This window comes from Haliotis rubra, unplaced genomic scaffold (assembly GCF_003918875.1).
Source record: "Haliotis rubra isolate DU_JTF1 unplaced genomic scaffold, ASM391887v1 Scf647, whole genome shotgun sequence".
NCBI lineage: Eukaryota > Metazoa > Mollusca > Gastropoda > Lepetellida > Haliotidae > Haliotis > Haliotis rubra.
This window is the reverse complement of record NW_025767354.1, coordinates 35593-51008: the sequence shown is the minus strand read 5'-3', so window position 1 is coordinate 51008 and position 15416 is coordinate 35593. Positions and strand designations below refer to the sequence as shown.

General features: G+C 41.3%; 2 protein-coding genes across 2 annotated transcripts; both read right to left on the bottom strand.

Annotated features, from left to right (window-relative positions):
• Positions 1–11970, bottom strand: LOC124256995 (ephrin type-A receptor 2-like). The gene is made up of 13 exons (XM_046690960.1): positions 11908–11970; positions 11243–11443; positions 8787–8823; positions 7737–7997; positions 6665–6724; positions 4942–5111; positions 3926–4121; positions 3078–3197; positions 2498–2652; positions 1791–1910; positions 1347–1461; positions 743–836; positions 1–229 (listed from the first exon to the last, which is right to left on the bottom strand). The coding sequence occupies exons 4-13, from the start codon at positions 7939–7941 to the stop codon at positions 16–18; spliced, it is 1449 nt and encodes a 482-aa protein (XP_046546916.1). The 5' UTR covers positions 7942–7997; positions 8787–8823; positions 11243–11443; positions 11908–11970; the 3' UTR covers positions 1–15.
• Positions 11971–11977: 7 nt separating this feature from the next.
• Positions 11978–14213, bottom strand: LOC124256985. Its single transcript, XM_046690951.1, has 3 exons — positions 13553–14213; positions 12921–13086; positions 11978–12026 (listed from the first exon to the last, which is right to left on the bottom strand). The coding sequence occupies exons 1-3, from the start codon at positions 14211–14213 to the stop codon at positions 11978–11980; spliced, it is 876 nt and encodes a 291-aa protein (XP_046546907.1).
• Positions 14214–15416: the final 1203 nt, after the last annotated feature.

Here is a 15416-nt window from a genome sequence, read left to right as displayed (position 1 = left end):
GAAAAATAGAAAAGATCATTCTGTTCTCCAAATGGATACAAGCATTGTTTGCGAACGAAACACTGTAGTCAAAACGCTGCCCAAGAGGTCGACTATTTCGAGTAGTAATACATCATTCCGGAAGTGGGTCTCAGACCGAATGAGGCCTCCAGTTTCCCCCACTGCATCCGCGAAAGTAGTCCGGGCCTCTGGTTTCTCTTTCCAGCAGCTTTGCATCAGACTGTAGTGGCTGGATAAAATAAACACGAGACATTTTGCTTTTGTTATACAATAATTACCTAATTATTTTACATGATTTACAGAGCACCGTTCACAATGTATTCTAAGCGCTACTCTCGTAAAACTTTCTTTGAGATTCAGAATAGTCGCTCAGATTGCTTTGTGAAGCAGGGTCCATATCTTCTGGGTATTCTGACGCTTTTTTTTATTCATTTATTACATTGCTTCACGCCTATTACGTAGCACACGCGCACGTGCGCACACACACGCACATACGCACACACACGAGTGTACTTCAGATTTCGTAAGTCAATTAATGATTATACGATTAGCCTGTTATCGGCCTGAATCGCTCTTCATGCATTCGACCACTGCTTATTTGACCCTGACCCGACTATAACAGGTGGTCATGCTAACGCTAAACGCTTTAAGCCACTTTTTTAAAATTGTCATTAATCGCCCTGGTCACGAAGTACCGTATGAAACATCACTGGTGTTAGTATACATGCATCTAACCACTTACACGTCTTCAGCGTATTCCGGCTTCGAGAGTCTGTAACCATTCTTAAGCTGGGTCGGCAGGTCTCGGCTCCTCATTTCACCGTAAGGGATCTGGCCTGTTGAGAGATAAAACACAGGGTGTATACTAAAACTACCTCCATGAGCTCATACGTGAAGATCCGGGCTAGAAATGGTCTTCAGCACCTTATGCTTGTCGTAAGACGCAACTAACGGGAGCAAGTGATCAAACTCGCTTGCTTGGTTGACTGTCTGGCTCAGATGCGATTATTTATATGCCTCGCATAGGTAGCGTATTGGCAGCGTTAAACATCAGACAAAAAATTCCCACATACACAAAAAATAATAGAAACCATATTCTCAAATACTTCTATTTAGTGACGAAAACTATACCAAACAATATCTATACCTTACCAATTCAGAATATCATTGATATTAATCAAGAATTGTTACAACAACGTAACACAAAAATGCCTTAGTTCACATTCACATACACATCCATCACAATCTACGTCCACGTTCTCACAGACATACATGTATACCTAGGTACTTAACTAATTAAATTAAACATTTCAATGCACTTCCAAGAATATATTTGTCACACCTACCCATGCTGAGGATTTCCCACATAGTCACCCCAAAGGACCAGATGTCACTCTTCTCATTGGCTCCCTTCAGAGATTGAAGACATTCTGGCGCCGTCCACTTCACAGGGATTCGATCCTGTGTGTATGTGTAACATATCAACACTCAGGGTTTATGCCATTTTGATAAAACTACTTATCATGGTTACAACTGACATTAGGCTTATTTGAAGGGCCGAATGGGCAATCTATGTTCCTTTACTGTTTATGTGTCAATGAGCCCGGATTTACCGTTGGTCTACAACTGATTTGCCTTGGCAATGTTCCACAAGCATAACGTCTGCTGTAAGCCTTTGTTAAAATATGAAGCTTCCGTATTTCTTTGCGTTACAGTTGTTTATGAAAAGAGGGCCCTGTTCAGACCCGATTGCTGGCCGCAAGATATATGTTACATATTTCCCTTCTTACCCCTTTGGAGGCATCATCCGCACTGGCGTCTTCCATGCGACTTGGTCCGAATCCACTGACCTTCACTTCATTTGTGCTTGTCAAGAGGCAGTTGCGAGCAGCCAGTTTGCGATGGACAACCTGGAGAAGGACATTGTATTGAGCTAAACTGGTACAGTCTTTGTTTTCCATGAGAACAGGACATATCGCTACATGTGTCCCATTCTTGGTCCTCATCAAACCATGATTGTCGTAATAGGTAACTATCGCGATCGGGTGGTCAGGGTCTCTTATTTGGTTGACACATGTCATCGTGTCCCAATTGGGTATATTGATGCTCATGATGTCAATCACTGGATTGCATGGTCCAGACTCGATTATTAAGAGACCGGTGGCCTATAGATGATTATTGCTGAATGCGGCGTTAAACAACAAACAAACAAACAAACTAACAAAAACACTCAAGTCAAGACTTAATGTACCTTTGTAACAAAATTTTTATACCTTGAATATACTTGTTTTTCAAACATAAGATTACGAACAAAAACGTTTACCGTCTCACATTTTTTAAAATATATGGACCAAAATAACGAGTAAACAATAAAAAGAAAGCCCACCCAACCAATGCCTAAGGGAACCAACCAACTTTTTCCTAACTCCACCTCCTGAAAGTCAATACATGCACTTTACACTTGCCACAACACAGAGAGTGTCCAGTAAATACATACCTCTTTACTAACGAGATACTCCATACCCCGAGCAATGCCTAAGACAAATGTCTGAATCTGCTCCAGAACTTCAAGATTCACTTTGTCCTGTCTAGAGGTCAGCCACTTGTCCAGCGGACCATTTTCACAGTACTCCAACACCAACACCGGCCCCACTGAAGAAGAAGGTATATATCAGATATGGCAATGACAGGTTCTACAAGATCACACGTATTCAGGGGATGTGTGCGCTGGAACGGAGGAAGCAAAAAATATATTTTGTTAACACATTTCTTTTCATGATATCGAGCAACCTAATCTTCTGAGTAAACACCATGAGGGCAATTCATACTTTCCATTGTTTTCTCTCCAAACAACCAAGATCCTGGTTTCAGACCAGAAACAGAGTGTTAAAGTGTGGTAATATTAAGATGACTGAAAAAGACGCCAGAGGTAGCCGTAGTCATGATATTGGCAAGGAGGTTCAGGATCTTACATCCTGCATTTCCTACGTGAGTAGTGAATGAGTGTGGTTTTACGCCGCTTTTTGCAATATTCCAGCAATATCAGAAGGTGAACGCAAGAAATGGGCATCACTTACACGCATCATTATCAACGACTGCGCCGATGAATTTCAGCACGTTGGAATGTTCCCCGACCCTTGTTGCAGCGAAGTTGATTTTGGCCATCATCAGTAAATTACTATCCTCGTCAGGCGTGCCTGCAAATAATATATGATAACAATAATAACAACAACAATAAGTTCAGATTTTAATGGCTTGGCTGCATCGACTTGAGAATAAGTTGAGAAGTTGTAGTGCGTTGAGAAGAACAGGAAGTCGCTTGGCCTGAAAAGTGAAACAGAAGGCTTTCTCTGTGCTGCTCAGGTCCAGTACTTTCCACTCGATGCTGTGTGTGTTTTTGTATCAGATTGTAAATTATGCAATGAAGTTCATGAGACTGACCAGCACCTTGTCAGTGGATACCCATCACTGGCATTAAGACAGTATCTTAAGCGACATGATGGTTTGGTTGATGAGTGAGTGGGTGAGTTTAGTTTGACACTGCACTCAGCAATATTCCAACTATATGGCGGCTGTCTGTAAATAAGTCGGATCCAGTGATCAACATCATGAGCACCGTTTTACGCAATTAGGATCAGCGAGCCTGACCACCCGATCCCGTTAGTCGCCAACTAGTAGCAATATTCCAGAAACATCACGGCGGCGGACACCAGAAATGGGCTTCACCCATTGTACACATGTGGGGAATCGAACCCGCGACTTCAGCGTGACGAACGAACGCTTTAACCACTAGACTAATCCATCGCCCCTCCAGCTTCAAGAACGATGGTGTAAAGGATAATAGTTCTCAAATGTACCGTGTTGCACCCGAAACTACACTTAGGTATATATATTATCAAGAGAGCAATTTCTTTCAGAGGGTTACCTTTGAGGACCTTTGCCGCCGCCTCGTGTGACTTTTTGCCAGTCTTGTAAGAAGCCTTGAAAATTCGTGCAAATCTTCCAGTTTGAATCTCCTCCAGTAGTGACAGCTGATCTTTCGACATGTACCCTGGCTGCTTCGCAGTGAAGCTCATGCCGCCGTAGACGTAGATGTCATCTTCAGGTGTGTACGTCATGTTCTGGAATAAACAGTGCACACACTGGGTGAAAGAATGATATAATCTGGGAATGCTGCGCAGGCGTGAGCACTATTCCAGCTACATCCCGAAGCAAAGCATTACGATACCATATAAACAGTGACTGAAAGCATGAGTGAGTGAGTTTAGTCTTACGCCTCTTTTAGCAATATTCAAGCAATATCACGGCGGGGACACCAGAAATGGACTTCAGACAATGTACCCATGTAGGGAATCGAACCCGGCTCTTCGTTGTGACGAGCCAACGCTTTAACCACTAGGCTATCCCACTGCCCCCTGAAAGCATGAGCACCCGGGAGGTTCCACGCCCTCGCTTCGCTGTCTCACTGCATCGCACAGTAAAACACGAATGTTTGAGCCTTGTGAAGACCAAAATGAGTTGTACGAGTTTGATGGTTTCTCTGTCTGTGGGAGCGATTGGAATACAACGGCGCTGTCTGTCGATAGTCAGCTCACGTTGGTCTGTAAATAATCGAGTCTGGGCCAGACAATCCCATGATCAACATCATGAGCATCGATCTACGCAACTGGGATATGATGACATGTGTCAAACAAGTCAGCGAGTCTGACCACCCAATCCCTTTAGTCGCCTCTTACTACAAGCATGGGCTACTGAAGATCAATTCTAACCCGGATCTTCACGGGTCCAGGACAGGTAATACGCAACGCCATAATACCCAATAGAGTTGCCTCGACCACTCACTAACTCAATACAAAAAAACATATTTATCAGCTTGTCCCCTCATATACATCTATGACATTATTACACTGTTGCACAGCATGCGTGATTACCGATACCTACGTCGTAACACGCTGTGTTCTTTGGAGGGCGAATGTTATTGGTCGTCCTTCCTGTCGCGGGAGCCTCGGGTTCACCATATCTCTTCTGGCGTCCTCTGATCAGTTTCTGCATTCTTCCAGTCCTCCACAAAAAGAATCCGACTCCAGCAACTGCCAGCACTATCAGGATTACTAGCAAGAGACCAGAATTGATCATAATGAGGGTATCAGACTAGAAAATATATCGTTTGTTAGTTTGTTTGTTTGTTTGTTTGTTGCTGCACTCCGTTCTCAGCAATAATACAACTATATGGCTGCGGTCTGTACATAATCGAGTGAGTGAGTGAGTGAGTGTGTGAGTGAGAATTGCTCAGAACCGTTTATTCCGGCAGTGTCCAGGAGACACCAGAAATGGATTTCTATATCTGTACACATGTGGGGAATCAAACCCAGGTCTTCTTCGTGATCAATGGCAGCGTTTAGTCCTGCATATGAAACTTGCACCTACATTAACTGTAATTCCGAAGCATGTTTGTTGTTTAACACTGAACTCAACTATTTTGATGTTTAACATGTAACTAATCTGGACCACACAATCCAGTGATTGATATCATGAGCATCCATCTACTCAACTGGGATACTTGTGTCCACCAAGTCCGAGAGCCTGCCCCACCCCATCCAATTAGCCGTCTCTTACTACATTGTTTGCTGAAGACCAAATCTAACCCGGATCTCCACGGGTCTCAATTACATCGATGATATTTGGCAAATTGTTTATTTGATCGATCGATATGTGCATGAGTGGCGATATCATGTGTGAAAATATCAACTTTATCACAGAACCAAAATGGGAATCGAACCAAAGGCCAGATCTCCAAAAATCATACATCATTGTATAATTTACTGTAACATGAAAATATTTGATCATGTTCCTAACCACAAGCATATTGATTTTAAAGTACATTAAACCACTTTTCAAGATAAACAATCACAGTTTGATCCCAATCGGGGTCAATGAAATAGAAAGTTTGTAAAAGACATTTACCTGTGCGTATAGAACTAGTTACAATATTAAACACGATTCGAATTATAAACTATGTGGCATGTTTGAATCCAATTTCATATCAGTGTCCACAAGGTAATTAACACCAATACACCTGGATTCTTAAAGATGGTAGTTTTGGCCATCTGGCAAACCGAGAATGCAAAATATGAACACGCAGTTTGCAGATGAGTGTGTGAGTGAGTGAGTTAAGATTTAAAGTCACATCGGCAATATTTCAGCCATATCGTGACTATGATGAGTATGTACATGCATATAAGACGAAAGTATTTGTCAGTTTTATTGTTGATAAGACCCCATTCAACATATGCAACAGCGGCCTGTAAGAAGCAGGACGAGACAAACCAGTGAATGATATTATAAGCATCGGGTGTGGGGTCACGTCATCAACCAGATCACCAGGCTCTGACTGGCTGATACATGTATTCGTGTGAGTTTAGTTTCACGGCTCTTTAGCAATATTCCAGCAATATCACGGCGGGAGACACAAGTAATGGGCTTCACACATCATGTACATGTAGGGAATCGAACCCGGGTCTTCGTGACGAGCGAACGCTTTAAAGCCTCTAAGCTACCCCACCGTCCCAATTTACATGTAATCACCATCTAAAAGGATGCATGAAGGTTGGACCATGAATCCATCCAGGTGAATATGACCAACGAGAAATTCCTTTCTACTCACTTATAATGATTCCAGCTACAGCCCCCGCGCCTAGAGTTTCAGCAGTCGTGTCGTCCGCCGCTGGAAGTCAAGCAGATATGAACGTAATTACTACTTTGAGTTAAGAAGTGCTTAAGGGCTCCAGAACTCCTTGATTGTGGAATCGACTTTTTGATTCGCTCTAAAGTGATCACGAGTCTTTCCGCATTTATGCTCTTGTCTAAACTCTCAGTTTTTGAAATGTGATCGTCATTGTGTTACATGACATATCGCATGAAAGTCAAAGAGTTCCAATATGTTTGTTATAGCACAGGCATTGTCATAAAATACTGTTGATATACCCTCTCAGAGTGTCGCCTAAGTTACTGTTTGAACTTTTATGAGTCAAAACTTTCTTTTATGTGTTATGAGGGATATGTTTTGTTAATTATTTCGCATTGATTAACTTTTAGTCTCAAAGTATAAACCGCTGAGTGTGGATTAGAACTCGCATCTTAAACTTACGCTATGTAATTTCACCTGTTATGCTTAAGTTAGAGTTACCTTCCCTATGTTTCCCTTTGTTTTCGGTAGGATGCTGTAAGCTATGAGGGGATTCCAGTAATTTCTAAATGATCATAGTATGGCATGGTGTTTGCTAGAATTCTCCGAAACTGTTAATAGGTATATAAGGGATTGTTGATGAGATGTACGGGACTACTGCTTTGGACTTACGCTCATCTGTCTGCTAACAGCAACATTTCAAGACCCCCACTAAAGAGGCCTCGACTACATTGAACTTTCGCAACTGTCAACAATCTTCAATCAATGCATCTGTATTTTACTGGACCTAATATTTTAGATTTGTGATCCAGTAGTATTGTATTATATATCTGTACTGTCATTCATTGTAACATTGTATATAACTGAGCATAATACACTTGTTTGTATTCTATTTTGCTTGTTTAAAGAGGACTCACGAGCAGTTTAAAGAGGACTCACGAGCATTTTATCTCAGTAATTCGTAAACCGTAACATATGCAACTTCAGGACATTCTTAGAATATTTTTTATGAAAAACGGACACTAAGTCAAACAATTATGCTTGTACTTACCTATGGCTAAGACTGTCTCTTTACTGCGTTGTGCCCCGTAGCCTGCTGACACCATAACCTTGTATTTTTTGTTGGGTTCAAGGCCAGTGAGGTTATATGATGTGTCATCTTTGGGCACGGAGACCTCATAGACCTGCCCTGAATCCGTCTGGTAGCTGATTATTATGACTGTGCGTTCGTGGCAAGCAGGGGCGTGGTCCCACATAACACGGATAGATGTTGAAGACAATCGTTTGGTTCTCAGGTTTGAGGGTGGCAAGTCTGGTGAAAGATCAAATCAGTTCTGAAACAGCTTGACTGAGAGATCAAGTTTTGCCTCAATTTACAAAACGATTTATTAAGCACTTCAAATCAGCCTATACCAAATTTATGAAGATGGGCATTCTCTTTCCATTGAGGTTATTTGTCATATCTTCCTACGAATCTCTGTTCTAATACGGTCCTTTCATGGTGCGAGTGTTCAGGATTCGTGATTGGTTGCAATCAGCTTTAGTTGTGCAGTCAGCGACGTTGTTTCATAAGTGATCATTCGCAAGGCCTCGGTAACTTCCGTAGGCTTCGGGAAAACTAGAACCTCTTCCCCTGCGCGATGCGCAAACGTTTCTTAAAGACAGAACTCAATCATGTAAATGGCGGATCAATGGCGTCTCCATCGTCTTCGATGACAACGTACAAGCTTGCCATTAAATGTCTTGTGTTTCACATCAACACAAGTCCCCGTCTGAGGAGGGATATGTATGGCCCCACATTTGCTTCTACTAATCAAGTTGGATCTAAGTCGATGTAACACGTGTTCTGATTGGATAGAAAGAAGGGAGATAATTCGTACTGCGATGTTTTGCCGCTAGTGGATTTTACGAGAACCGGGAAACATGGCCCTATTAGAACAGAGGTTCGTAGAAAGACATGACGAGTAACCTCTGTTGGAAGAGAATGGAAGACGGGGTGCACGTGGGCAATACAATGATTTAATATTATTATATATTACAATCTTTTAGCAAGATATATATTGGGATTAGGGAGTAGAATTTAGCATTTTTCACTACTTACAGGTCGTGGTGCCGTTTAGTTCCAACAGGTTCGTCACCTATGAACAGAAATTGTCAAAATAATAACAACAGTTTGGAATACGAGTGATTTCGTTGGTATATAACTCAATGGATATTGTATATCAATTCGGTATTGTTGTTGTTGCTGTAAAGGGAGATAACTGATTATAAAAATCCAGTTACCAGGTTTACCGAAATTTCTCTGCTCCATCGTAGCGCCACCAGAAGAAATTACGAGTTATGTCCCTTTCGTCAAAGGACAGTAAAACAACAAGAACATCACAATTAGAAGAAAACCTGGCCTGGTAGTTAAAACTATTAGCACTATTTGGACAATACAATATGAAAACAGGCTATAGATCGCCAACAACTGAAGGTAGATCACCATACTTGGGACCATGGGGACTTACAGTACCTTTGTTACCTGCATGGACCCTAGTTGGATTAACACCATCCCTTCAGCTGCTGGCGAGTTTAAGAAATGTTAGCCAAAATTAAAATAGCAAGAATACTACGTTTAATAATCCTGGTAAGTTTAAATTGACTGTGAAAATTTTGGGACTTGCGTACCCTCTCAGGAGGACAATAATGTTACAATACTTTAAACCCCCTTGAGGGTACAGCCACTAACAATTATTAATTTAAACTTCCAATCATAAAATATTTATCTATTTACAAATCAGCTAACAGATCTATTCTTTTAAAAATGCAATAATTAAATGATAACCTATATTATTAAAACGATCCTTCATAGTTCGTGATTTGAAAAAGATATCCCTTGTGATGGAATATTCAATAGAGTCAAGCAGGACATGCTTCACCGTGATTTTTCATCACAAGGGATACAAAACGGAGCATCCTCACCTTTCAATAGGTACTCATGAGTAGATCTTGTGTGGCCAATACGACATCGTCGTATGGTGACCTCTTCAAATCTGGACTGACAACCCAAGTAGGTGCAACCGATATAGGGTTTTATGTCATGTAATTTATTGATTTATTTGCTTCGACTGTGAAAATAGAACTATCGCCCGGTAATCTAGAAGATATTGTTCTGGATCCAATGACAGTGGCACAAGCCACTGCACCACTATCCTTGGACCCATCTGTAAATAAGGACTATGTATATCTATAATACTATAATATGTATTATATTTAGTTTTTAATTGATTAAATTCTTGTTTATATTGTAATTCATTAGTTTCAGATTTTTTAAAGGTTGTCAGTGTTAGGTCAACTTGTGGCCTAACCGATTGTCAAGGAGGAGAAGAAAGAAGACGGGAAGGAGCTATATTTTCCAGCTCAATGCCGGCAGCAGACAAGAGAAGATTTTTTGTCGTATAAATCCTCATGGAGGGGATTGAAGATACAATTATATGCAGGGTTAGACCTGTTGGAATATATTTTTGTAATATATTGTTAAGGAAATTATATACGGCGTTGTGTAAGAGATAGCAGATCAGCTTCGACATAGAGACCATCAATAGGAAAGGTTCTAAAGGACCAAAGACAGACCTTGGTGGTGGACATCATCTAATAGTTTGAGGTTGCTGTTACAGGCTCCACCATATACACTGGAGCCATTATCATGCTTGGTGCGGACCAGTGATCTATATGGGTGAAGGAGGGTAGCTTGATCCCCTCTCCACTTTGAATTAGAAACGACTTTCAATAATTCGAGTGCTTTCAGGCATTTAGAGATTAAGAGATGTTGGTTGGTAAAAGCTAAAACGTAATTCCGAAATTCCAGTCTACTTCGTCTTGTATGGGAACTTGACATTTAAAGTTATTTACGTCCCGTCTCTCAAGACATTTAAAATGAGTTACCTCCCTTCTCTCGAGACTATCAGTTCACCTTCTCTCGAGTTTCTTGAAGTCAGTTACTTCCTTTCCTTCGCGACATTTTAAAGTCAGTTACCTCCCTTCCCTCAGGACTTTTAAAGTCTGTTAGGTCCCTTCTCGCGAGACATTTAAAGTCAGTTACCTCCCTTCCCTCGCGACTTTTAAAGTCAGTTACCTCCCTTCCCTCGAGACTTTTAAAGTCAGTTACGTCCATTCTCTCGAGACTTTTATAGTCTGTTAGGTCCCTTCTCTCGCGAAGATGCTGGTTATTTACAGATCACTATGGAAAAATAAGATATTGCTGACTGGCGTATAAATAACACCCGTGTAATTCTCGAAGAGACCCGTGAAGGTCCGGGTTAGCATATTGATCTTCAGTAACATGCTTGTCCTAAGAGGCGACTAAGGCTCGCTGACTTGGTGGACACATGTCATCGGTTCCCAATTGCGCAGATCGATGCTCCTGCTGTTGATCACTAGCTTGTCTGGTCCAGACTCGATTATTTACAGACCGCCGCCATACAGCTGGAATATTGCTGAGTGCGGCGTAAAGCTAAACTCACTCACTCACTCCCAAAGAATGCCAATTTCGAGTAACGTCGTATAGTTACTCACCACTTCTTCCTCATATGTGGAGCTCTTCAGCCCCGCCCTGTTGACAACGCGCACCTGCAGCCGAACCTGGGCAGTCGCTAGGGCGTTCTTGGCCACCGTCAGCCAGCAGTTGCTGATGTAGACTTTGTTGATCCGTTTGTAACACACGCTCAGGGCGTTGGGGCAGTAGCAGTCGTGTACCCTGTCTGTACAGTAAAGCGGCTGAAATCATAACATCATGTTGTAGTCAGTCCCATGTATCCCCATGCCTATCAGACTAATGTATGCCATTAATTGGTCTTCAGCAGCCCATTCTTGTCTTTGAGACATGTTCGGAGTGTTCATCCCCACGGGAATATTCACGCAGGAATGATATTGATTCCAGTGGTGTGACCCGTCGTCAGAGGCGACTAACGGGATCGGATGGTCAGGTTCGCTGACATGGAAACATGTCATCATATCCCAATTGCGTAGATCGATGCTCATGATGTTGACTTAAAGACCGCTGCAATACACCTGGATTATCGCTGAGTGCGGCATTAAACAACAAATAAACAAAACAAAACAAAAGTTATGTCATTATTAATGATATTTTCGTCTTGGAAATACTAATAAAACTTTTAACAAAATCATCTTGGCATTACCATTTTGCACTTTAGACAATGACACAGAAACGTATGACTCACGTGGATAGATGGAATGGATACATTCTTTGCCCTGAGTAGGTCGCCATCTTCTGTATTGAAGACCTTGACCTCAACAATGGTCGAGTCCACTCTCTGCATCGTGTGCGGTCACCGTTAAACTAAGACCAGGAACAGAGAATTAAATAGTTCATTAGAAATTAGATATATCGTTATGGAAAGTAAAAACATATGTATTACCGTGTTACTATATGGTTGTTGTTTGACGCCATACTCAGCTATATCACTTCAGTCTGTAAATAATCGAGTCTGGACCAGATAATCCAGTGATCAACATCATGAGCCTATATCTACGCAATTGGGATACGATGACATGTGTCAACCAAGTCAGCGAGCCTGACCACCCGATCGCCTTAGTCGCCTCTAACGACAAGCATTGGCCACACCCCTAGAATCAATATCATTTCAATGTGGATGTTCTGGTGGGAATCCACATTGGAATTCATTCCGAACATTATACTGTTGGTCTTAACGTGTTGGGTGATCGCGTGTCATCGTAAGACGAAGCACATTGTTTCTTCTTTCAGTCATTGGTTTGTCAGTCACGGAATCGATTATAGTACATTTAGACAACTGTGAACAACAAACAGACAAAGAGGGACCATGATGCACGCTCTGGTGCCCATTTCCCCTTAGATTTAGTAGCTCGTTGCATGTGTGAAACAGACGTGTTTCGCAATAAGAATACAAATTATCATAAAAACATCAGTTGATTTCATGACGAAAAACACGGGCCAAGAAACAGAAATCAACACAGAATAGTTGTACAAAAACAACGAGTAATTAGTGATAACAAGCCAGTTACAGTTTTGACAAGAAAGTCCTATAATATCTGACGAAATTAAGCTTATACTATTTGAAGATTTAAATTAATTAAATAAATAAATATGGAAACAATACATTTTGAATGAACAAGTGAACAATATTTTTCATTTAAAAATGCTCAACATAGGGTTACTCTGCAGTCAGGCCAATTTACAATCTCCTTTTCTTACCCGGAACTGAAGGGAATGTTGGATTTTTCATTTTTGTTGAATGTCATCACACTGTACTCTGGTTCGGTGAAGTCGTAGGTTACACTTGTCGAGTCCACTTTCCTGTTGTAAAGGATGTCCCAGGCTCTTACCCACACAGTAACGGTGGTTCCGCTTGTAACACCAGCTGAAGGGTCGAGAACACGTAGTGATAAGGTAAACGTGTCGAGAATATGCATAATGTGTAAAGAAATTTCCTGCTGAACCTTATTCTTTCATCAACGAAATGAAGCTCATAACTTTTTGTTGTATTTTTGTCATGAAATCCGAAAGGGAACATTTTGTTTCTGTTTAATGAATTGTGTTATTATCTCTATATTCTATGTCCGATTCCGTGTGTCCACATACACTGGACACTGCTAACTCGGACAACCTATGGCCTCCTTACATGTCCTCAACTACTTTCAGTCATACAATTAAAAACAAAACAAAAAATGGGTCATTTTTCGTCAGAAAACAGGTTGATGTTCTGTCGTGCCGAGACAAAGTTATTTTATCAGTGTCAGCTTAAACAAAAAAATTACACTTGACGCAAAAGTGAAAATATTCTGTTTTGAAGTTCACAAACAATAACATTACAGAATACTACCAACCAACTGTTGTTTGGTTTGTTGTGTTCAGACAGGAGATATCATTCCAATTTACTGGTGTGTGAAGCGCTCTGCCTCCACTCTTGTTGACGGCATGCGTCCACTCAAACCTCACAATGCCCCGTACATTGGGGATAGCCGCTGTAGTTCTTCTTCCATAATGATCATCATTTGTATGAGGTACTTCCTTGTAGATTGGTGGGTCTTCTACAACCTTCACACGGAAGGGGAGGATGCTGTTCAGGAATTTACCACTTTCATGGACGTAGTTCAGAAAATGATCTTGCCAGTTAATGACTAGTGGCGTGGAAGCATCGGTCATCCACTGGAAGCCATTGTCTTGCACAGCTGACGGTATGTACAGGGCATTGGCTGGATCCGTGGTCACTGCCGACTCCTTGTCATACAGTGCAAACCTTCTCATGTATACAGAGTTATTGGCCTTGTCGGCAGCTTCAAGGACAAAAGAATACATCCCTGGTGTGGCTGGGACATAGGGAAGAGCATAGGAGATTGGATCGGTATGGTCAACTTCTCTGTGAACAACAGGTCTCAGTTTGTCTACTTCCGTCAAGCTTCCGTTCTGACTTGGTTCAAGTTTGAATGCTTCCCATGTGTACTTGTCCATTCCAGATTTAGTGTCGGTCCAACCCTCCCACTTCATGACGATTGGTTGCTATGTAATGTAAAGACTGATTTTTTTTTCTTTATCCGAGGAGGTTGAGAAAATTGTCATCAAACTTCTCCTCCGAAACTGGATAATAGGAAATAATGCTCGCCACTCTCGTAATTTCACAATTTACAATTATCAGAGTGAATGATAATGAAACTTTCTGTTGTCAAGTCAAGTAATTGGAATCTGAATGAAATTGCACTTTGTGTAACAGTCATTTCTATCTACTTAATACTATGTACTCTTCAACAAAGGTTAATACAGTTGATTTTTTGTGTCAGCGTTTGACAATTATGTCGCAATTATAACTTTTGCAATGCCACAATGTCGAGTGAGACGGCCACCATCGAAATGATGACATCGTAAGCAGTGAAGATCAGAGTTTGAATTGATCTTCAAGTAACCCAGGCTTGTCGTAAGAGGGGACTAACGGGATCGGGTGGTTCGCTCACTTGGCTGGCACATGCCATCGTATCCCAATAGCTAAGATCGATTCTCATGTTGCTGATCACTAGATTGTCTGGTGCAGCCTGGATTTATTTAAAGACCACCGGCATATAACTAGAATATTGCTGAGAGCACTATGCGTCTGTTTGTGATCATGAGTAGATTCGAAACATCAGTAGTACATTGTAACTTCTTCAGTGTCATACAATCTCCCCAATTTAGATCCAACATTTTAAAATACATTTCAATGCCAACAGTTTTATCGTTTCAGTGTATATTTGACTTTGTAATCGTCATACTATACCCATACCAATATGTTTTTGTTGGAAATATACCTGAGATGTCTCCTCATACAAACTATGAAGCTAAGAGTATGGTAAACGGGGTTACCTTTGTGAATTCTGGGTGAATCTGAAAACCGTCACTGGGGTTGTTGTACACGGGTTTAACCATGTCAACGTGGAATGCTAAAATGCTGACAGCGTCCTCCCCGGTATAGTGTTGTGTGGCTCCTCCGCTCAGACTCCGGTAGCCACCACTTGAAACTCGGAATGTCAAGGTCAACCTAGATTAACGTAAAGTCGGTTTATGAAGGACTTTTATAATCCGAGAAAATGTCGTCTTCACCACAATCCATTGTTGTTAGTTGCAGTATATAAGACAAAGTGGTATTATCTATTTATCTGAATTTTAATAATAATTGCTTATTTTTATCATCCGACTAAAGCTGTGACAATCGCCAGTAAC

Bases quoted from the DNA above. Each gene is read 5' to 3' on its own strand.
- LOC124256995 (XM_046690960.1), bottom strand. From the start codon at position 7,941: ATGTGGGACCACGCCCCTGCTTGCCACGAACGCACAGTCATAATAATC. The intron at 6,725-7,736 runs GTAAGTACAAGC...CTTGACTTCCAG, and splicing joins AGAGACAGTCTTAGCCATAG to CGGCGGACGACACGACTGCT. The intron at 1,911-2,497 runs GTATGTATTTAC...GTCCTTCTCCAG, and splicing joins AGTATCTCGTTAGTAAAGAG to GTTGTCCATCGCAAACTGGC.
- LOC124256985 (XM_046690951.1), bottom strand. From the start codon at position 14,213: ATGAAGTGGGAGGGTTGGACCGACACTAAATCTGGAATGGACAAGTAC. The intron at 13,087-13,552 runs GTTGGTAGTATT...TCGACCCTTCAG, and splicing joins AACAAACCAAACAACAGTTG to CTGGTGTTACAAGCGGAACC. The intron at 12,027-12,920 runs GTAAGAAAAGGA...TCCTGGTCTTAG, and splicing joins AACATTCCCTTCAGTTCCGG to TTTAACGGTGACCGCACACG.